This window comes from Trachemys scripta, chromosome 2 (genome assembly GCF_013100865.1).
Source record: "Trachemys scripta elegans isolate TJP31775 chromosome 2, CAS_Tse_1.0, whole genome shotgun sequence".
In the NCBI taxonomy this organism is placed as follows: domain Eukaryota; kingdom Metazoa; phylum Chordata; order Testudines; family Emydidae; genus Trachemys; species Trachemys scripta.
In genome coordinates, this window is record NC_048299.1 from 107,351,388 (window position 1) to 107,374,101 (window position 22,714).

The window sequence follows — 22,714 nt, forward strand, 5'->3', positions numbered from 1 at the left end:
TTTTGTCCTCTTTGTTTCGAAAAACTGGTGCAAAGAAGAATTAGGACAATTTCCAGTTACTTCCCTGTTAATTTAATCACTTTCTATCTCCTTGAAGAAAAGTACTGTGAGTAATTCCTCAATAATGGTAACAGTCAATATTTTCCCAAAATAGAACAGCCATATAAGATAAGATATGCATTTATGTCAAGATACAGCCAATAAACTGTACCTACTGGAACACACTGAGGATGACTGCAACTGCCAACTGAAGACTGAAGTTGGTACAACTGCACCGGCATGCCTCTTAAGCAATATAGGCTGACAAATACACCACACACCTGTGCTTTGAAAACTCCACTGGCTCCCCATTTGCTTCATAAAAGAATTCAAAGTCCTGGTCTTGAGCTACAAAGCCCTCAAAGGTGACCTGCAAAGGAAAAAAATTGGGTTTGACCCTTTTTTTGTTACTTGTTTTGCTGCTTTATTATGCATAAAGAAGGCCTGAAAAATGTTTTGTCCCTGCTTGTTTTCAACCTTCAGAATGTCCTGAACGGCAAGTCTGGTTTTGCTGGAAGACTTGTTGGAAGTCTCAGAAGATACCATCTACAAACTCTCTCAGCCTTTAACTGGTTGGGGGCACTGAACTGCTGTCAAATACATGTTCTTCCTAAGGTTTGTTAAGTGTTAACATGAACAAAAAGTAAAGAGCTTTAAATCAACAGTCTGAACTAATATCACTTTCCCTCTCAATAAGGTTTTGCTTGAGTGGTATCTCTGGTATCATAATCCCACCAGTTCTTCAGTTATCCGCACCATCTTCCAATATAGACAAGACCTGAATTTCTAAAGTAAAAACACAAGCAGGGAAAATACTAAAATCATTTTTCAAGGCAAAAAATATCCAATGAAAAACACTGTCATGCCTTCTTTATACAGTATAAAGGTTTAAAAAAGAAATAAGAGCACAAACCCGTTTTCTTCTCTTCTGAAGGTCACCTTTAATAATAATTAGGGTCTGAACAGCATTGGGGCCACATTGTTATAGGGATTTTACAAATATATAAGTGAGCGATGGACTGCACTCCCAAGAACTTACATAGATTAGAATCTGGTTTCCTTATGGTACACATCATATTCTATGACCTCACCAAGACAGCTACGTTCCGTATGGATGATGCAGCTGCAGAGACCCAGATAAAAGATATTAGATGCTACTTGTCAGAAAGGTAAGATTAGATCAGAACAGTCTTGGGCTCAAACACAAGACATACCTGTTTTGAGAAAGTTTTAACCCAACTGTAAATCACCAGTGTTTACACACCCACAAATTATATGTGGATGTTTCACATAATGAGTATACTAATGCTCCACTCTACACAGGACAGGTTGACTTATCCATATTTATTTTATAAGTCTGCAACATGTGTTCGAACACTAAAATTAGCAACTAAGATCTGGACTGGGTTGCAATAATTTTCTATCCAAAAAGTTTTAAAAATTTGGAGAAATGAGAAGATGTGTAATAGACAAAGTGAGGTTTGAAATACAGAGCACTAAAACTTCTGCATAGAAGGCAAATTTGAACTGAGAGTGGTGACCTATAATAGCAGGGGATTCTCTAACAGCAAGTGCTAGTGCAAAGAAAAATGACAGGCCCCATTCATGTTTTAATTATTTTAGCTAAGGGATTACAATATGATAAGAGGTAACTGAATGAATTTAGGGCAGAATCCAGACCTTTCAAAGTACAAAATAAACAATTCCACTCCACCTGGCTAACTTCCTGTCAACATCCAGTGGAAGAACTGAAGTGGAAAGAGAGAAGTTATGAGCTTTACCATTATTATGTTACACATGGCTCTAATGTCTGTGGACCAAATATTTTAAGACAGGAAGCTTTACGAAGAAAAAGTTAAGGGACTGGGTTTTCCCTTTTTGCAATGAAATGCTAGGATGTTGTAGGGAAAAATAAGTAAGATAGTAAGGGAAGAATATCTGTGCAGTTTCAGTAAAAGTATCATCATTGTGCCTGAAGATGATATTATGTCATATTTGCCCATTTCACTGAACAATATTGCTTATATTTGAATGCTGTAAAATAGTCTATTAAAAATCCATCAGCATTGGAGTTTCTTTTAACATTTTCACTATCATTTATTCTTCATCCTACATGAAAGAATGAACTAGCATAATATGACCACACATATCACCTCTTCTCAACAGCTAAGGATGGAAAAATAGCCTTCCTCGCTTCATCTTAGACATGTGGCCAATGTTGCTGTGTAGTGATAAAATATTCATTTCTTTGTATTTGATAAGAATTATGTATTTGTTTATATGGACAATACAAGATTTATGATCTCCTTAAGTTTTCGTTTCCATGCGTTTAAGGTTTGGTAAATGTGATTGGCAAACACATTTTGTTAAATGTGATTGGCAAACAAATGACCAGTTAAATAATGTCAATTGACAAGTCAACTGACTGCCTATATTTGACCAGTCAATTATTGTCAAAAATTCCAGCAAGAATGCCCTGGTGGAAGTGGCAGCTTTATCTTTTTGATTGCATCATGGCTCCATTCTTTCAGTTTTTAGAATTTCATTTAACTGTGTTTTGCATTTTTCTGAGTTAAAATAACTCAGTTAAATAATTAGTTTTTTTGTAATTAGGTGTAAGTATCTATCTAAGCTTAAGCCTTCTGGAGAGCATGGAGACTTAGGGCTTGTCTTTATTACTATCAATGCAGTGGTGCTGATTTAGCGCATCTGGTGAAGATATATTATGTTGACGTGAGAGTGCTCTTCCATCGGCATAATTACTCCACCTCAATGAGGACACAATCTAGTGTAGACACTGCTTTAAGTTGAGGTAAGTTACATCGCTTGGGGGGTGGTTTTTTCACACCCCCGAGCGACGTAACTTATCTTGACTTAAGTGGTAGTGTTGCCAAGGCCTTACTCTTTTTTGCTACTTACTGTTCTAAGGAATTAATGGTTTAGCAAATTTTATCATTTTTTACATTATTTGACAATATTTGACTGGTAAATTGACCATTATTTTTGATTCAATCAACTGCCAAAAGCTACTGGAAGTCAACATCTATATTCCCCTTAGTACACGAATTCTCAAATCTTTTCATAGTGCTGGCCACTTTTTAATAGAGACTATCTCCCTGCTCATTCATGATCTTGCAACATCCTTCTGGCAACTGCAGCTATTGATCACATGGAAAAATTAAGTTAGGAAAATATTTAACATTTTTTGCTTTCTTATAATGAGAAAGTGACTCATTTAGTGGCTGTAAACAAGGAGCAGAGTTAGCACTATATAATCAACTAGTTGCCAATGGACTACCAGCAAAACCCCCAAAATGTATCCCCGAAGAGTGTAGGAGCTGGATTTTATAATGTACTATGAGAATTAATGTATGATTTGATTTCATCCTGTCAGCCACCCTTTTTGAATAGCAGAAAGAAATGACAGACCAGAACAATCCTTATGAGTGATTATGGTCACCCTTTTGTTTTAGGATGAGTTATAATGTCTACTATGGTTTCCTATATGTATTACAAATTAGGCACTCTAGTTAAATATACATTTCTTTGCTTTAAGGTTTTAGTAAGTAAAAGACAGAATCTTGTATTGTGTCTATGTTAAGGAGATTAGAGGAATGTTGAGGGCCTGAAGCCCCAGTGTGAATTGTTTTAGTTATAAGATTTAGCAAGGCTTGATTTACAATGTATTCTGCTAAATATACAATACTGCTGTCTGTATACCTTTGAAGGTTTCTGTAAGAGATTGTTTGTGTGAATGAGGAATGCATGCATCAGGAAAAGATAAGGTGTGAAAACCATCACAAATGTCCAGATGGTCAAGAAGAAGTGAGAGACTTGGAAAGACCAGGTAACAAATCAGAAAACATCCATTGTATCCAATGCTAAAGATGTTAGCAGCATTGAGGCAGGCACCCCCGAAGGCGAGACAACAAATAGGAGATAATGATGGGAAACTGGACAATAACCATCAAATGATAACGCCACTTAAGGACTAATGATGACAGGATGACATTGCAAAATACATGGACTCAAATGGGAATTTACAACTATAAAGCTGGGGTGTTTTGCCATGGAACTCTGGGTTTAGTCCTGCAAAGCCTCGGATCGTGACCGACAGGAGCCCAGCTCCTCACTCGTGCTCAATCTAACTGGCCATTAGATTGACTCGAGCTACAACAGCCTGGTAACTATAAACATCACTGCAGGAGTGAGAGAGAGAGAGAGAGAGTGTGTGTGTGTAAAGCATATGCTAACTGTTATATTTTCAATAAATGCTGCATATTTGCCTTCCTCTATAAAGATCCCATGTGCTTTGTATGAGCATAACAAGAGGAATCACACCCCAGCCCCAAGAAGAAGGGTAGTGAATCCCTTATCCCACAGGGAGGAGTTGTGAGACAAGGGCAGGAGGACACAAGTGGGAAAGTTTCTCCAGTGAGGCTAGGGACTGCTGTGGGATTGGCACATCTCTCTGACTCAGAGGAAATTGGCAACCTGAAGCCTTGGAACAACATTGAACTGGAGCTGAACCTGCCTGATGCCCAGGTAAAGCCCCCACTTCCAGCCAAGACTCCCCAACCCTCCACCCTCACTCAGGCCCCCTTCCCTTCACCCTCAACACATGCACACCACCTGCACTCCAGCCACCCTCAGTACAATCTCATTAGAGAAAGGCAGGAAATGGTTTTCCCACCTTAGGAAACAGATAACAAATTTTCCCCCCGTTTTGCAACAGGACAAAACTGAGACATTCCAAATTTTTTGTGTTGTTTCTTTGTGAGAGAGAGACACTAACTAACACTCTCACTTACCCCAGACTAGCCAATAGCATGTTTGCTAGGGCAACTCTCTGGGATGTGGGAGACCCAGCTTTAAGTCCCTACTCTGAATCAGGCAGACTAAGAACTTGAACCTGGGTCTCCCACCTCTCAGGTGAGCACCCTGACCATAAAGCTATTCAACGGTGGGTACTTCTTTGGTTTTGAACAGAAATACCATCCTAAACCTGAGAAACAGTTCCCACAAAAAGTTTTATTGAAACTGGTATGTTCCTGCAAAAAGTTTTGGGTTTTACAAATTGGTGTTTTCCAAACAAAAATCATTTAATTGAAAAATCCCTGACCAGCTCTAAACCTCCCACCTAGACTCCCCCAGCCAAACTGTCTGCTCTTCTAATTTCCCACAGTAAGATCTCCACCAGCCAAATCCAAAGTTTATTTTACTAGGAGTTCATAAATACTCAAGTTAAGCTTACATGGCCTAAAATAAATGTGCACAAAATGGAGCATGTGATACTTCAAACATCAATTTTTTAAACCAATTGAGTTTGGGAACCACTGTTCTGGAAATCTGAAAAACAGGAGGCTTCTTGCACTTGAGCTGAAGATCTCAGTTATTGGTCACTTACAGAAAGACCCTGATTTTCTTCCTAACTAGAAGTCAGCCAACAGACTAACAAAAACATATACTGCCAGATCTGATGCCCTCTGAAATTAAAGGCAGAAAGATCTCAGTGACATCAAAGAAAACAGGATTATTAGGTCCATAACTCCCATTGAAATCACTTGGCCATAAACTATCTACAACACAAACTGTTAAAAGCTTTACTTAATTTGAATTTTTTTGCTTCAAAGGTAGCCAGTGTACATGCTTTCCAAGAGATTTAACAGCATGGAAAGTTTGAAAAGCTTATAAAAAGCTGTTCCTTAGCAAGGGGAAGACAAGGAAACAAAGTTGATCTTTCATATCAGGGTAACTTTTTCTTCTAATAACCTGTAAGTCCTGAACCATTTAATTCAATTTTCTTCAAAAGTTGCAGAAAAATTCTTGTTTATAGTCTTGGTAATTTTTCCAAGCAAAAATAAGGTTTTTGTTTGTTTGGTTTTTAAAGAGAAGCTGATTAAAACCTTAACTAGCAAAACTGGTACTGTCTCTCCATAATACATCTTTTCTACACATCTCTTAGTGTGCGTTTTCTAAGGATTATATTAAGGTCTGCTTTTTTATTTAAAAAGATGTTACTTAAGTGTTCAGACATCTTTGGGCATGAGCACTAAAACAAACATATGAATCTTATACTTATTTTATTAATTGTTATGCCATCTAAGGCTATTATTCTATAATATTTCATATAAAAATGCTAACCAAAGTGCTGTGAGTGTTGTTCACCATTAAAATACAGGAATGAATCACAATTACAATATAAACCCCAAACTTGAAAGCACCATACACTTATACTTCTGTCATTCTCATATAACACCTAAATATTTTACACTGAAAACAGTTTAAAAAAAGGGGGGAGGGGCTGGCTATTCATGTGGAATTTCTTTAATATGCATCACATGCTAATAACTTATCTAAATGTGTGGTGGGGCGGCTGCCCCACCCCCATGAGAGAGGGGGCTAGAGTAGGCCAGAGCAGCTGCGCAGGCCGGCAGCCAATTAGAGAAGGGCCTACTGAGAGCCAATCAGGGCCGAGATTAGAGCCAGCCAATCAGGGCTAGGCTAGGCCCTAGGTAAAGGCTGCCTAGGAGAGGCACAGGCAGTCTGTCCCAGACTTTCATGGGGGAAGGTCCGTCCGTCCGTCTCTGGAGACCAGCACCTTGGACAGAGCAGTGCTGGGGAAGGGCAGAAGGAGCTGGGGAGCTCCAGCCAAGGAAAACCCCAGGCTGTGGGCCTTGCTACAAAGGGCCAAGCGGGTGCACAGGGCCGAAGGGGAAGCGGCCCAGGGACAAAGTCTGACAAGGGGAGAGAAGGAGGGCAGGGAGGCTGCCACTAGAGGGTCCCTGGGTCGGGACCCAGAGTAGCAGGTGGGCCTGGGTTTCCCGCCCTTCCCCCTTGTACTACACTTGGCCGAGGAGGAGCGTGGCCTGATACAGGCTGTGGTTGGCCCCTGTGACAAAGGAGCTAGACTTTAAGGCTGCAGCCGGCCACTAGAACAGGTGCAGATGGAGGACTGCTGATAACACCAGACCCCCAGAAGGGGGTGAGACCAGAGCAGTGGGCACTGCCGGAGGGAAGTGTCTTGAAGAGGACGCCGCCAAGCGGGGAGCAATGCGGGTCCGGACACCAACAGGGGAGCGGATGAGGGATGGGACACCACTGGCAGAGGGCGCCCTGTAGAGGACAGAGTTAATTCCCAGATGTGCCAGCGGGAGGCACTGCAGTGGTGAGTCCAACACTGTCATAAAATGATAGAGCTTCACTGGTGTAAGTTTGAGTCACAAGTTTCTGCTAAGCAGAATTAAAGGGTTAAAGGGAGTTTTGTCCATAAAATATAGCTTCCCTTAAAGCATGCTGCTGCAAGCTGAATCTGAGCCTGGAAAGCCACATTGAAGAATTGTGTGAAACGGATAGCCTTCCTCCTCTTACTCCTCCTGCAGTTACTCCACATCTCAAGAGGAAAAGAAAACTGTGCACAACAATTTGCCCAGTGTAGCACAAACCTCATTAGATTTTTTGCTGTACAGCTGCTCTGCTGGTGACTGGCTGATGCCACTCCAGATCAACTTCAGTAATAAATAACAACCTTTAATTTCTAGGCATCCATGCCTGAAGGCTTCTGGCATCTTCACAAAAATAAGCTAAACAATTTACAATAAATAGGCAACATGCCTTATTAAATCCCAGAGTGGGAAGAGACTGAAAAATTTCCAGCAGTGCACACCTCATGTAAGAGAGTCTAGAGCCTAACCATGACGGGTACTATTGTTTGTGTATTTAAGTGTGTAGTAGTATGGGGGAAGAGAATTTCTCAGTCATAGGTCCTCAGAAGTTAAGAGCCTGCTTCTCCACCACCTCTCAAGATTCTACTATGGTATTATCATAAGCCCTTCAGGTAAACAGCCCATATTCCTTCTAAAAGATTAAAGAAGACTATGGACTAGAACAACTCTGGGAATTTTTAATGTGTTGAAGCCTTTCATGTATAGTTCACTGGTAAAACCCAGCCCTAGGCAGGTGTAACTGAAAGTAGTTATTCATGAGACACATGAGTAGTAGCTACATGAAGACAGCCAATTACCTCAGTCTAGTTTTTAGCGGATGGGTGTCTGTATCACCATTGCAATTGGCCTCAGCACTGAGGGTAAGGAGACATTTATTATTTGTATTACAATAGCACTGAGAGGTCTCAACAGAGATTGGGACCCCACTGTGCTGCATGTCACACATTCACATAGTTAGGGACAGGTCCTGCCCCAAAGAGCTTACAACACACAGACAGACAAGAAGTGGGTGAAAAGAAATATTACTCTGATCCTTTTATAAATGGGGAATTTAGTCACAGACCGATTAAGTGATTTGCCCAATGTGAAGCAGTAAGTCTATAGCAGAGTCAGCAAATGAATCTGTTGTAATATCAAAATATTTACCAGTTTTCTACTCCATCCCTCCTAAAATTTACTATATTTAAGGTGGTCTCTGACTGTGCTCCAAATATCCCTATTTATAGTCTTCAGCACTAGCTGGAGCATTATACTTGCAGGAAACACCCTAGTTGGCCTAACAACTGCTTTGAGTTGCTACTCACTCACCATCTCTCAAACATTTGGCAGTTTAAAAGGAAGTATAAAAGCAATACCATAAAACTCAATGTTTGAAACATGAAAAGGAACCCTTACTGATTAAAAACACTTTTTTCATTACCATTTAACTTATTCAAATTCAAGTTACTGTATGGATTGAGCAAACTGGCAAGCTTTAGGGAAAAACAAGATACCCTGTAAGAGGAAAGTCTGAAGAGATTGGTCCTTCCTTTTGAATCATTATGATCATCTTTTAACCACTCAGTACTTATCTTGGAGTCTGAGCTCACATTGGCCCACGTGGCCAGGAACAAGGAATGGAGTGGATTTGCACACCAGGAAAGGTACAGACCTGTCATTCCACATTCTTCACAAATTTCCATATGTGCACAACATTTCAAGGCCCTGACCCAAGACCCATTAAAATAAATGAAAAGGTTCCAACGGACTTCAGTGGTATTCGATCAGGCCCTGACTTTATCTATAACATATGCTGTGGACAGAGAATAAGGGCAGTAAGGAGCTGGCCTTTCCTGCCCATGCTGGCCCCCAAACTCCAGTGTGCAGAAGTCCCTTTGGTTGAATATTTCTGCCTTTTGTGTGTATCTCTAGTTACTCCTAGTTGAGCCAGGTGGAGATAACTGGGCTGTCACCTACTTTGGTGCACCTTCCACACAGATGCAAATTCCTTGGTTTCAGTCAATGAAGCACTTGATTATTGCTGCTTCGTTGTTGTCGTTATAGACTTTGTATTGTATGTGATAGTGTCGAATGTATTCTCTGATCCTTAGAATTGCCCTTTTCTTACTTTTTACACCTTAAAAAGTAAAAAACAATTGCTTTTTTGAGTTTATTTTAGCACATTTCCAATGAGGCCACCCAGCCCATCTCATTGCCCCTCCCAGTAAATACCTTGCAGTGAATGAATTAAACATCAGTCTAGGACTGTCAATAACAATAGGAAGTTAGAGGATTTCTCAGGAAAAGGAATAAAAGGGACCAAATTGATATTTTAGTACAATTAATCTCATCTCCTGCTCCCACACATCCCTGTCCTTTAAAATTAAACGAATGAAAGAAAAACATAATATAAGAACATAAGAATGGCCCTACTGGGTCAGACCAAAGGCCTTTCTAGCCCAGTATCCTGTCTTCCGACAGTGGCCAGTGCCAGGTGCCCCAGAGGGAATGAACAGAACAGGTAATCATCAAGTGATCCATCCCCTGTCGCTCATTCCCGGATTCTGGCAAACAGAGGCTAGGGACACCATTCATGCCCATCCTGGCTAATAGCCACTGATGGACCTATCCTCCATGAATTTATCTAGTTCTTTTTTTGAACCCTGTTACGGTCTTGGCTTCACAACATCCTCTGGCAAGGAGTTCTGCAGGTTGACTGTGCATTGTGTGAAGAAATACTTCCTTTTATTTGATTTAAACCTGCTGCCTAGTCATTTCATTTGGTGACCCCTCGTTCTTGCGTTATAAGAAGTAGTAAACACTTCCTTATCTACTTTCTCTACACCCGTCATGATTTTATAGACCTCAATCATGTCTTTTCCAAGCTGAAAAGTCCCAGTCTTATTAATCTCTCCTCATACAGAAGCCATTCCATACTCCTAATCATTTTTGTTGCTCTTTTCTGAACCTTTTCCAATTCCAATATATCTTTTTTAGATGGGGTGACCACATCTGCACACAGTATTCAGGATGTAGGCATACCATGGTTTTACATAGCGGCAACATGATATTTTCTGTCCTATAATCTATCCCTTTCTTAATGATTCCCAACATTCTGTTAGCTTTTTTGACTGCCGATACACATTGAGTGGATGTTTTCAGAGAACTATCCACAATGACTCCAAGATCTTTCTTGAGTGGTAATAGCTAATTTAGACTCCATCATTTTATATGTATAGCTGGGATTATGCTTTTCAATTAACATTACTTTGCATTTATCAACATTAAATTTCATCTGCCATTTTGTTGCCCAGTCACCCAGTTTTGAGAGATCCTTTTGTAGCTCTTCGCAGTCTGCCTGGGTCTTAACTATCTTTAGTAATTTTGTATCATCTGCAGATTTTGCCACCTCACTGTTGACCCCTTTTTCCAGATCATTTATGAATATGTTGAATAAAACTGGTCCCAGAACAGACCCCCCCTGGGAGACACCACTATTTACCTCTCTCCACTCTGAAAACTAACCATTTATACCTACTCTGTTTCCTATCTTTTAAACAGTTACCAATCCATGAAAGCACCTTCCTCTTATCCCATGAGTTACTTTCGGGAACAGAAGCAAAATTACAGAATAAATCATACTAAACGCCACACTAATCAAATACTAATACTGCTTCTGTTTGGATACATGATAAGAAATGGAAGCAAACAAGGGCATACGTGTTTTGCCAGCATACATAGGACACTTTTCAGACAAGGTATGGGACTGTAGTCCTCCCAGCTTCCAGAGAAAAAGAATGTTACACCTCACAAAAACGGTTGGCAACAACAGAGAAAGTGTGTTTGGGAACAACCAGTAAGAAAATTATAGACCTCAACAAAAGGTGGGTCAAGATTAGTAACAGGTGGACCTCAAATAAGTTTGATTTGGATACCTATCAATTTATCTAAACCACTATAGACTGTATATTCCACACAACTACTGACTTCCAATTGGGACAACCTAGTAGCTAATAGTGTCTTGTAAGTTTTGCTACTTCCACTTCTAGGCTCAATAAAAAACAAGAATTGAGAATTCAAGGGGAAAAAACCCATCCTCACATTTTCAAACACTCAAACTGTTAGCTTAATATTTTGTGCAAATCAGTTCATACAATTCCTATTGTAGCAGGAATTAGCATTAATCTAAGGCTCAATTTCTTTGCTTTGGAGATGCAGTAGTTATTTGGCATTTATTCTTATTTGGGGTTAGGTGAGCAACAGAAAACTCACGAAAGATAACACTGACAGTTTCTTCAATTTCTACCCATTGCTTTTTCCTCTCACAAACAAGAACAATTACAGAGAGTAGCATATTGCTTTTTATTCAGAAAGAGAGGAAAAGACTTGGGGAGTTTTAGAATACTATAGAACTTAGTTGTTAGACTCTTCTTTGAATATGTGAGGTACAAGTATTTCAGTTGGACTACAACTGAAATAGATATAAAGGACCACGTCTTGGGAGTTCTGTCACTGAGTTCTGTAGGAATAACATATAGCACAAAGTCATCAGAATACGACTAGAATAGAATTTAGTTTTATTTTGAAACTGTCATGATCAGCCTGCAAGTTATGAAGTAGAGATTTATTTCTGGATGATAAAATATCCTTTAGAAAGTTTAAAGTTTTCTATCTCACAAACCATCACCTTCCTCGGACATCAAATTTTCGCATAGGGTAGTAGAGGATTTTTTGTTTGTTTTTCTTGTTTAAATATATTTATTTCCACTTCTAGGGCTAGAATCTGGAAGTGAAGATCATGGGACAAAGCCTCGCTTTGGAATAAACAAAGTGCATACAATTCCAATATATTTATTAAAAGTAAGATATTTATTTATATGGATTTTTCCAAACTGTACTGGCATAAAGTGATGCCAAGTCAATTTAACAGATTTGTTTAAGGGTTTCCTGCTCTAATTTTATGAACTATGCTGCAAATGATCTTATTCCTTAAAATGGCTTAAGATAAAAAAGGCTGGATAGGTAAATAAAATGCATAAATGGCTATTCTGCCAAAAATAACATTTATTTAGGTCAGCAGTATTCTAATAACAATAGTTAAAATAATTAAGTCATAGCTGCCAGCAGCACCTGTTGGCCAGACTCTCCGATTTTACCAGACAGACACTGAGGTTTCTGGTCCCAGCCAAAGTTCTGGAACTGTGCAAGCAAACTGCGCCTGCGGTGTTGCTGTTCTTAGAGCACCGCATTCTGTTCTGTTCTCCTGATTGATCAGGAGCTGTGATGGGAGCTTTCTGAGCTGGCTTAAAGTTGCTTGCCACTTGAGATATAGTCAAAAGTCTTAGCCTCAAAGAGTTTACAATCTCAAACCTCCAATCCTGCAACTGACTCTGTGGGCAGGCTCCATACAGATGCAGCGGTGCACACGGGCAATGCTTCTTGAGAGATGAAGGCTCAAATTACACTCAAAGTAAAGCAAGCTGGGATGAGCAAGCAACAAGAAGGAGGGTTAAGGCTAGAAGCCAGAAAAAGGGGACAGGAACTGGGGCGAGGATTGGGAAATGGTAGGTGGTAGAAGGGTAATAACCTAGCCTTTGCTAAATAAAACTGTGCAGCTGATCAGTGAAATAGAGTATCAAGATCACATGCTGTACACAAATGGAAAGTATCTGGAAATTAAATGTGGTGGATAAATCAAAAGATCAAGTTAGAGGGATTGGAGTGAGGTTATGTCACCTGCAAGCAAATGAGAACCATGATGATGTTGCTACCTGGCTGCTGAAGTAAAGGAAAAGAGACTGGGTGTTAATGGTCAGAGTGTCTAAGAGGGGTTCCTACTAGCAGTTGCAGGCTCATGTCAGCACATGAGATGGAGTTACAATCCTGGATGAGCTTCCTCTGTTGGACACTCACCAGGCTCCTGTATTGGACCCAAACCTTAGGTCCCACATACTCTTGGCTTGTTGGGGATGGGCATAGTTTAGGCCCACACTCTAGCTGCAGATCTTGAATCTCATATCCCTCTTGTCGGTGGGGACTATGAACTGCCAAGACCCTGAAACTAGTGCCTGGTTTCCCAAGCCTCCCCACTAGCTGTTAAATGCTCCCTGAGTTCCACTCAAACTGTTGAACTTCTATCTTACCATCTCCTTCTTCAGGGATTACATTATAGCAAGTTACAGAGACTCCGCAAAGGAATTTCTAAAACACACATACACACTACTCTTAGCAATTTGGTGACCATCCTGAGCTGCTTCAAGACCCAAAAGGTAGCTTTTCTTTGAAATTCTGTTGCTTGGACCCTTTCCTTCCCCTGCTGTGCTGTGTGCCTCCATGAACTGCAGCAGCTACATCCTCCTGCCAGCTGTGCTATGAAGGAACACAGTGAACTCATATTACACAAATGTCCAGGCTTAGGGCAAATTGGGCAATGTGTACTCTATAGGGGCAAAAGACAGCCAGTTGTGTCTGTGGCAGAAGAGAGCATGCTCCCAGACAGATGGGCCCAGGTCCGGCTCCAGGGTTTTGGCCGCCCCAAGCAGCCCAAAAAAAAAAAAAAAAAAGAAAAGCCACGATCGTGATCTGCTGCGGCAATTTGGCGGAAGGTCCTTCGCTCCGAGCAGGAGTGAGGGACCGTCCGCCGAATTGCCGCCAAATAGCTGGACCTGCTGCCCCTCTCCGGAGTGGCCGCCCCAAGCACCTGCTTGCCAAGCTGGTGCCTGGAGCCAGCCCTGGATGGGCCTAGCCTATATGCTTTCTCACCCAGTGGCTGGTGAAACACAGAATGGAAATTATTTGGGATTATACATGAAAGAGCTATAGATGTAGGTAAAATAGGGAACAGATGAAGAAACTAACAAAGAGACCAGACACTGGAGAAAGTAGGAGGAAAATAAAGTCTGCATGGTCAAAGGATAATTTTTCATTTAAGTTGAAGATTGGGTTCAAGCCACTTAGAGGTGGCTTTTTTAAAAAAAATATTTACATAGATTCCTGTAGAACTGATCCAAAGTTTTCAGGCAAGAAGCTTTCCATTGAAAAATGGCCCTTTCTCAAACAAAAAATTACTAAAATTTGATATCATCCAAATTTTGTTTATCTACACAATGTTTTAATACACTTCAAATTGAAATCATTAAAAATTTTTTTTTTGTTTACTGAAAACCTAGTTCTTCATGGGGGGAAAAAAAACTGTATTAGGTAAATGACAACTTTCTATAACCATTTTGAAAACCATTTAAATTAAAAAAATCTGAAAAATTATGCCAATATGGAAAAATGGGACCATTTCAAAACCAGCAAACATGAGACAATTCAGAAATTTTATAAAATTTTCCTGATTTTCAACTAGCTCTATTTACAAGCAGTGAAAAGCAGGCACTGATTTAGACTCAGTGCTTTTGATGGAAATATAAACCAAAAGTCAATCTAGAATCCAGTTTTTGCTAATTTTCCCAAGATTTTTTCTTACAATGAACACACAAATCTCCAACAGCTGTGACCTAATGACCAGTTTATTTTAAAAAAATATTCCATATCAAAATAAGCAAATGTTAGCAACTATTGCAACAAGGGAAAAATCAGTGTTTGAAACTGTTGTCAGCTGATAGTTGTGTTTTCTGGAGATCAGTACATACAATTTAATAAAGTACAAACAAATTTAAGAGAAAGTAAGTTCTCTTATAAACAAGACCAGATTTTTTTCCCCCATCTCAAATAGGTCTTCACTTACAATATGCAAGATTCTTTTTCCATGTCTTCCTGTTTTAGTACATGTACTGGTTTATCATTGCATGTTGGTGATATGAGATGCTTTGGCTAAGTAACACACTGCTCAAATGTAATCATCTTCTGACACAGTATTTTTTTCTAGACCATTGCATCTTCTGTTCACTACATAATGAAACTGAGAATTCTGAAAAGGAAAATTCAGAAACTACACTTTACTGTATATACCAATATTTTCTCTCATATGACCCCATTGTTCTACCTTAATGGCATCTTACTGCATCTTTTCCTCCTGTGTGCTATGGAAAATATTTACTTATTTCAGAGAACTCAATTGCAGCAGTTTACCTTCCAAGCCATTAAAATCTTATTTGCTACTCAAATGGCCAGCAATGGTAGCAAAATTACAAAGAATAAGGTGGACATGCCTATAGCAAAAAGCAACAAATAGTTTAGTGTATTTTTGCCACAGGAAATTAGACGTTTTAAATACTATTTTTCTGCAGTTTCACCTATTTGTAAAATGGGTGAGGTTGTTTTATTTAAATAGCTAATTTTTAGTGCAGACCTATGAGTCCTGGGATGGGGGTGAGAATTTTGCATCATGAGTACCACAAATACAAGATTGTAATTTAACTTGCTATTTCTCCATCATGCTAAAAAAACAACACAATCTGCAACTCTGGCAGCAGGGGTTATCAGGACCCCTGATTTACTGCAGATTATACTGAGATCAAGGTTGTTTTTTTTTAAAACCAGTTTCAGTATCATGGACCTACCAAACATGAAGCCCCCTTCTCCCACACACAATCAGCACCAAACTGGCCATAAGGGCCTAAATTGTACGCATACAATTAACAACATGAAATGACACATACCTCACTTCAAATGTCTGGCCCTATTTGTAAGAATTGTTGACCATCACCTCTCTAGTTATTTCAACATTTTATTCATTTATTTCTCTACCATTTCCACCAATTATACATTTGTAATTGGCATCATAAACTATTGCAAACATGAAAGAAACATTGTACATACTGTAACCTGGGAGGCATCCATGAACTGCAGGCCAAAGTAATCAGTTTCCACAAGGTCCAAATGATAAACAATCTGGTCAAACAAATCCAGCCCTTTTGCATTTTTCTGTAATTCAAAAGGAAAAACAAAAGATTTTTTTAAAAGGGTTTGATGGGGGAGGGGGAATGCACAAAGACCATTCATTTTAAAAATTGCATGAGAAGTACACTGCTTAGATGTTAAACAATTCAGCTGAAAGTGCTTTTATTTCCTCCAATGAATAAGGCATTTCTTAGGTGTTTATCATGATGGTATCTAACACTGACAAATCACCAAGATGTGCAATAAATTTACTATTTAGTTTAGTGTCAAAACATTTTGCGCCCAGTTCAACTTTAAGACGTTTTCTACAAGTAGCTACAGAAGCAAAAGGAAAATAATTTCATTGCTAATGCCCTGCAAAATGGAGCCAGCATTTTAAACCCCAGGAAACCAAATTCTCTATTAAATGTCTGCTTCAGTAATCGTCTGAAGTCTGTTGGCAGCTGCCTGATGTCAACTGCAATTATGAACTGCCATTGCACCATTCAAGCAGCAAAATAAATTTAAGACAACTTGACTAGTTAAGAGTACTACAAGGAAAGATAATGGCATTTGATAGGGTCTTTAAATAATGCTGCTAATTGTTGAACAGCATTTATGGCCTTTATACAAAAAAACAAAACAAAACCCACAAGTTTTACTAATTTGGCACCCTTATAGGAATGTGTGGGAATGAAAACTAAACTACCCTTAGCCCAGGTTAGGGCTGATTCACAGGCAGGATGTTGGTAAGGAAGCTTGCACTGTCACTACTCCTGTGCTGTACCTGTATGCTTGTCCACTTGTTCAAAGGGTAACTCATGAATTTAAGTCATCAGTGCTGCTGTCAAGTTCAAACAGTGGAAGAAAACTAAGGTGTGGAGGTTGTGGGAATGCGTGGAAGGAAAAGCACAGAAACAAACCAATTTGAAGTGCCAACTTTGTTGCTTAGAGTTGAGAATATATTTTTTCAAATATTTGGAAAGAATTTCTTTAGAAGAAAATAACCCAGCACAACATGCAACTGAACTGGAGCCTTGTTTTATTAGGTAAGGAGCAGCATCATGTCACAATGAGATGTAGACCAATTCCCTAGATACGGTGCACCTGATTTTCAGATTTAAAGTCCTAATGCTCACAACTGCACACTTGCATTGCATTCATATTACTGCATGTGATTTGTATACATGGATAGATACTTAGTCATGCATGCAAGGAGGTTAGCATTTTGAGTGCACATTCAATAGTAAGCCCATTATTACGGTTACACACATTTATAAAGGCACTTATTAAAATATTATCTTGGTCCACTTGACTTAATTTAGATTAAAACCACCCAAAATGTTGTGAAACAGATACATATACAACTTTATAAAGACTTGAGGTAAATTCTACCATGAGGCAATAAATTTAAACTATTAATTTTATCATCATTCTATTGGTTTACTAAGTAATATGCCTAAACTTCTCTCTTTCTCTGTGATATTGCTAAAGTTGCAGTTGGTCAGGAAAGGGGCTCAAACAAGAGCTCTCGTTTTTTTTAAGAAAAAAAGCTGCTAACCAGGCATTTTCCACAAGGGGTCCTCAGCTATGGAATTTACTCTCCTGCTTTGTGGTCCATTCAAGCCATTTTTTAACCTTCCAAATACAATATACTGAAAAGTCCACCTTTTTCCATATATGTCAGGGAAGGAACAAGTCAGTAGTATGGATCTATGGCAGTTTCATTGTTAGATTACTGTTCAATGACTGTATTATTGAAGGGAGCAGCTGTACTATTTGCATGGGCAGTTTGTAAAATGTGCAATAGGTTTTTAATTTTCTGTATCAAATATTGTTCTAATGAATGTAAAGTATACAGAGCCTAGGTTGACTGTTAAATACAACACACAGAACTGCAGAAGTTGGGCGCTGCATATAAACAGAGTTACATAAAGAATACATTTGTTTCTGCTCTCTCTTGAACAGAGGTGTAACAACACATCAGGCTCTGAGTCTCTTACAAGTGATCCTCAGTGGGGAAGGAGGAATGGCACTATCGACAGATCCCATTCAGCACAAGATATATGCCAGGATATAGGCAACTGCTTTATCTTTAGTGTCTTATGGCCATTATATAAGGACATCTTAAGAGTAGGAGCACATCTACTACTGCCTCTGAATTTTTTTATTTTTTTAAAATCTATGTTAAGAGGTCAGAAACCTGATCTCTAAAACATGTTAGGCATTTTCATTTAGCTCCCTTTCCCAGAAAAACTCTCTGATTTCAATTGGACTAGAATTTGACCTTTAAGTTTTCAATTAATCTGATCTTCTACATATAAAAGAGCATTGAAACCACATCATAAAAAAAAATTCTTATAAAAAAAAAGATTCCAAGCTGTTATCTTACAATACTTAGAAATTCTCTTCTCTAACCATAAAGAAAGGAATGAAAAAATTTCCACCTCCACTAGCTTTCTTGAAGAGGTCAAACAGCTCTGGTGTAGGTGGCAAGTTCTATTTAAGCCTCAAATAACATAACTGACAAATTGAAAGCACTGCAATTTGAATTTTTCTATGTTTTCAGAAACATCCATCTGATCTCCATTAAAATAAGATGTACAGCTACTTAACAGAAGTGAGAAAGTGACATCTTAGGATATTGTTTTACTTGTTTCGGGGGAGGCACAAGATGATTTATAGAAAGACATGCTTTATTAATCACAAAATTCAACAACCTTATTGCAAACATCTGAGATGATCACCTCCTAAGATATAATGTTGCTTAGAAACAGTATGCATCCACGTCACTGTTTTGAAGGTGCAGTATTTAATAACATTCTAGACTAGAGTCAAATAAGCAAGGAATGTATTCTAAAGATGGATTTGTTGTTTTAAATGTTTAGTGAAACTAATGCTTGTGAAAGATGCCAAATCAAAAGCACACTAGAAAGAAGTATTCTCTCCACCTGAGCAGAGAGAGCAGATACAAGACAGGTAATAGGAATCCAACAGTTTAAGTCAGTTTTCCATGACCATTCAATTCTTGAGAGCTTGCTTATGCATAGACTGTCAGTAAGCATGCCAATTATGAAGCAGACACCTGTCAAACAGACACTAGCCTGTTCTGTCACTACCAGCCTGGGTCAGGAGCACACACTGTTCCACTGCACACATGTTCACCACAAATATGAAGTGAGTCACATGGAAGAAGTAGCATTGTCATTTACTCAATTGTTGTAAAATGCAATATTACATATGTAACTTGTAGTAGACGACAGCCTTCAAATGTTGTTAAATGTTATTTCCTAATTATTTGAACCTTCAGATAAAAAATTTGTGCTGGCGCTCTGGGTAGCATGGGGGTGGTGGGGGAGACTTTCTTCCAGGCATTACAGCAATGGGAAGATGGGAGAGTGCAGCTCCCCATCCTCTAACAGTAGAGACAGTACTCTCCTTTCTCCTATCCCTTTGCTGCCTGATGGAGAATATGAAGAGGGAACAGCAGAAGGAGCTGGGGCGTAGAGTGGGTAGAAAATTTTCCATACATGTTTTTTTGTAGGAAAATGGTCTTTAACAATACATTCTTTTTTTAAATTGTCCACATTATCAAAATTTTCTGTGATGTTTGTTATGGAAATTATTCAAATAGTTTTAAAATCCTTTATTTATCCCAAACCACATTTTCTTACTGTAAACTGGGATTTCAGTCAATGAAAAAATTTCAAAAAAATATTCAATTTAAAATACTGCTGAAAATTTAATGGAAAATGGGCCCATTTAAGAAAAAGTATTTTGAAGTTTTCATGAAATCATTTCCCAACCAGTTTTACTGGGGTGTTGCTGGGGATCCAAATCTTTCTTAAAGTACGTAGAACAACATCCTCTTCCTGTTTTCCAAATGTGAGAAGAGCTGTCCAAGTTATGAGTCCCCTATCTGTCTCTTCTCCCCTTCAGGAGGATCCATCCCTCAGCGAGCTTCTCCACCTGTCCGAGTGGGTGGGGGTAGGGGGAAAGAGGGAAAAGAACGTGCTATCAGCTCCCAAAGCTAGAACATTGGTTTTACTTGTACCGTCTCCTGGCACTGCATGGTAATGAGGGAAAAAAAGTAGATGGGGTAGGGTAATTAAAAAAAAAAAAAAAAAGACACGAGTGCTGATAAGGGCTGCTCTACACTAGCGCTCCAAAAATGAATTTTGTAGTGTTTTGGACATGTCAAATTAACTGTGTAATAATATTATCAACATGGCAGAATGGTTAGGGAGGAAAAACTGGCAGAATATCCTACGGAAGTATACAATTTCTGAGACCTGTTGTTGGAAATAAAAGATTCTATCTCCCATCTCACTTTCAAGGATGAATAGGTTGACATGGGTGATGTCTTTAGCATAAATTGTTCTGCTTGTAAGATGTTGATGCTTTTTCAAATATTTGACAGACAGTAGCATGCATCTCTCAGTGTTCTTGCATCAAAGTACATTTGTTTTGTAGGTTTTTGAATGGGAGCATCTTATAAATATCTCCCAGCACTTTGATTCCTACATCTATCCATGCTCTTTTCAAAATGTCTATCTGCCTTAAAAATAACCTACTGGGGGAGGGGGGTACTTGTGCTCCTTCCTGATGTGTAAGGAAAGTTGGAAATATTTCTTTAAAATATTTTTTCTACTAATTTTTACTTCAGAGATAAAATTAAGTTGTCTCTTCGCACTTTCTGCTGGAAGATTCCTTGGAGTGCTAGAGAACTGAAGTTGGAGCATTCTCAAGCCTCGAGTGAGGACAAAGATGTTTCAAGGAGCTGCCCACTGTTCCATCCATCAACACGAAAGCACATCTGCAATAAGCAGGAGAGTGGAACTGGCATCAAGGATAATTTTAGGTTCCACAGTCATTCTCTTCTACCCCCCCTCTCTTTGCCCCAAGATCAGCCTGGCAATCTCAGGTACTACAACCGCAGATTAAGGAAATATTTAAACAAATAAGTACTTCACACTTATCCTACTTTACTTCGTACTCTGAAAATCTTAGAGAAAGCAATTTTTAATCAGAAGTCTTCCAGAACTCCCTGGATTGGGCGTGACTAAGTGGAACATTGTCCTTATACTAAGCATTATCACTCCCCTACCATCCCGATGTTTCCTAAATGCTACTGCCCACAACCGCTCCCAAGCCAAAAAGAATAAGGAGCAGCGACAATTCACCTTGTTTAGATTCAAAAGGATTAAAGAATTCTCTCTTTGGACAGAACAGAAGCAGCTAGAATAAAAACAAGGAACCCGAAGTGCTTTACAAATTCTGGGCAAAATTATAGCTATCCAGCATTTTTAATAGAGAAGCACTGTAGAAACCCCTTTTTTGTATCCTCAGACAAGGCAATGATAGGACATCTTAAATCTAGTAGGTGGATTGTGCAAGCTTTTGGGTCTTTCAACGCCCCACCTCACCCCAGTCCCAGGTATTATGGTGGTGTCAAGAGCCTCAGCCAGGATCACTGTCCCACTTTGACACGCTCTATACCAGGGGTCGGCAACATTTGGCATGCGGCTCGCCAGGATAAGCACCCTGGCGGGCCGGGCCAGTTTATTTACCTGCTGACGTGGCAGGTTCAGCTGATTGCGGCCCCCACTGGCCGCAGTTCGCCATCCCGGGCCAACGGGGGCGGCGAGAAGCCGTGGCCAGCACATCCCTCGGCCCGCGCCGTTCCCGCCGCCCCCATTGGCCCAGGACGGTGAACCACGGCGAGTGGGGGCCGCGATCGGCCGAACCTGCTGCGTCAGCAGGTAAATAAACTAGCTCCGCCTTGCGAGCCGCATGCCGAACGTTGCTGACCCCTGCTCTATACAAACACATGAAACGCTATTGGTGGCCAAGTGTCTATAAAAGTTATGTAAATATAGACATCACTGTCCATTCTGAGTATCATATCTTGGCATATATTTTAATGTCAACATTTACAAGAGAGATGCAATAGCATCTTGCACACAGCTAAGGGCCACTGGTCTTTTTGGTGTTAGGGAAATTACAGCCCTATTTAAGTGTACCTTTCTCCTCAGCCTCTGCAAATACCATTATAAATACTAGAGCAAGATGATCACAGAAGAGTCACTAAAACTCCACATTGACACCATACTTCCAAAGATAATTGCCTCTTATTCTATCGCAGGAAATAGACTTTTCTGTCTCATCTATTTTGGTGTTCATGAACACTGGCAAATCTAGTCCTGCTACAAAAGGATACCAGATAATTGAAATCTATGCCCTAATCAGGTGTGTAAAGTAAAATCTGTGTAATTCATTTGCAGTTTTGGGGATCATAGATTGTAATTCCTTTTTGTGGCTGAATAACATTGCGTAATTCAATTTTTTTGTGACTTGAGCCTTCAGATATTCTGCTGACAGACAGCTTGCCTGCTCTTCTGATTTGTTCAAATGACTTTTCTTTCAAGTGGAAGAGAGGATATTTAATCTCCTGTTTAACAAGACGACGCAACTACTATTTGGCTTTTGTTAATTTTTAACATATTAATGTGAGTTTAATAGTGGCTACATTTTATTCTGGTTTTTTCTCTCTTTTGCTAACATGCCTATTTGCATCTTTCACCAACAATATCACCCTCCCCCTATATACCTTGCAAGATTCCCAGCCGATAGATTGTATAGAC

General features: G+C 39.4%; 1 protein-coding gene across 3 annotated transcripts in view; it reads right to left on the bottom strand.

The window, feature by feature from the left end:
• Window positions 1–22,714, bottom strand: part of EPB41L4B (erythrocyte membrane protein band 4.1 like 4B) — a 258,354-nt gene that overhangs the window by 161,705 nt on the left and 73,935 nt on the right. For all 3 annotated transcript variants that reach the window (XM_034761377.1, XM_034761376.1, XM_034761378.1), the window contains exon 2: window positions 16,011–16,115. In XM_034761377.1, coding sequence (XP_034617268.1) covers window positions 16,011–16,115 — 105 coding nt within the window. The remainder of the gene's footprint in view (window positions 1–16,010; window positions 16,116–22,714) is intronic.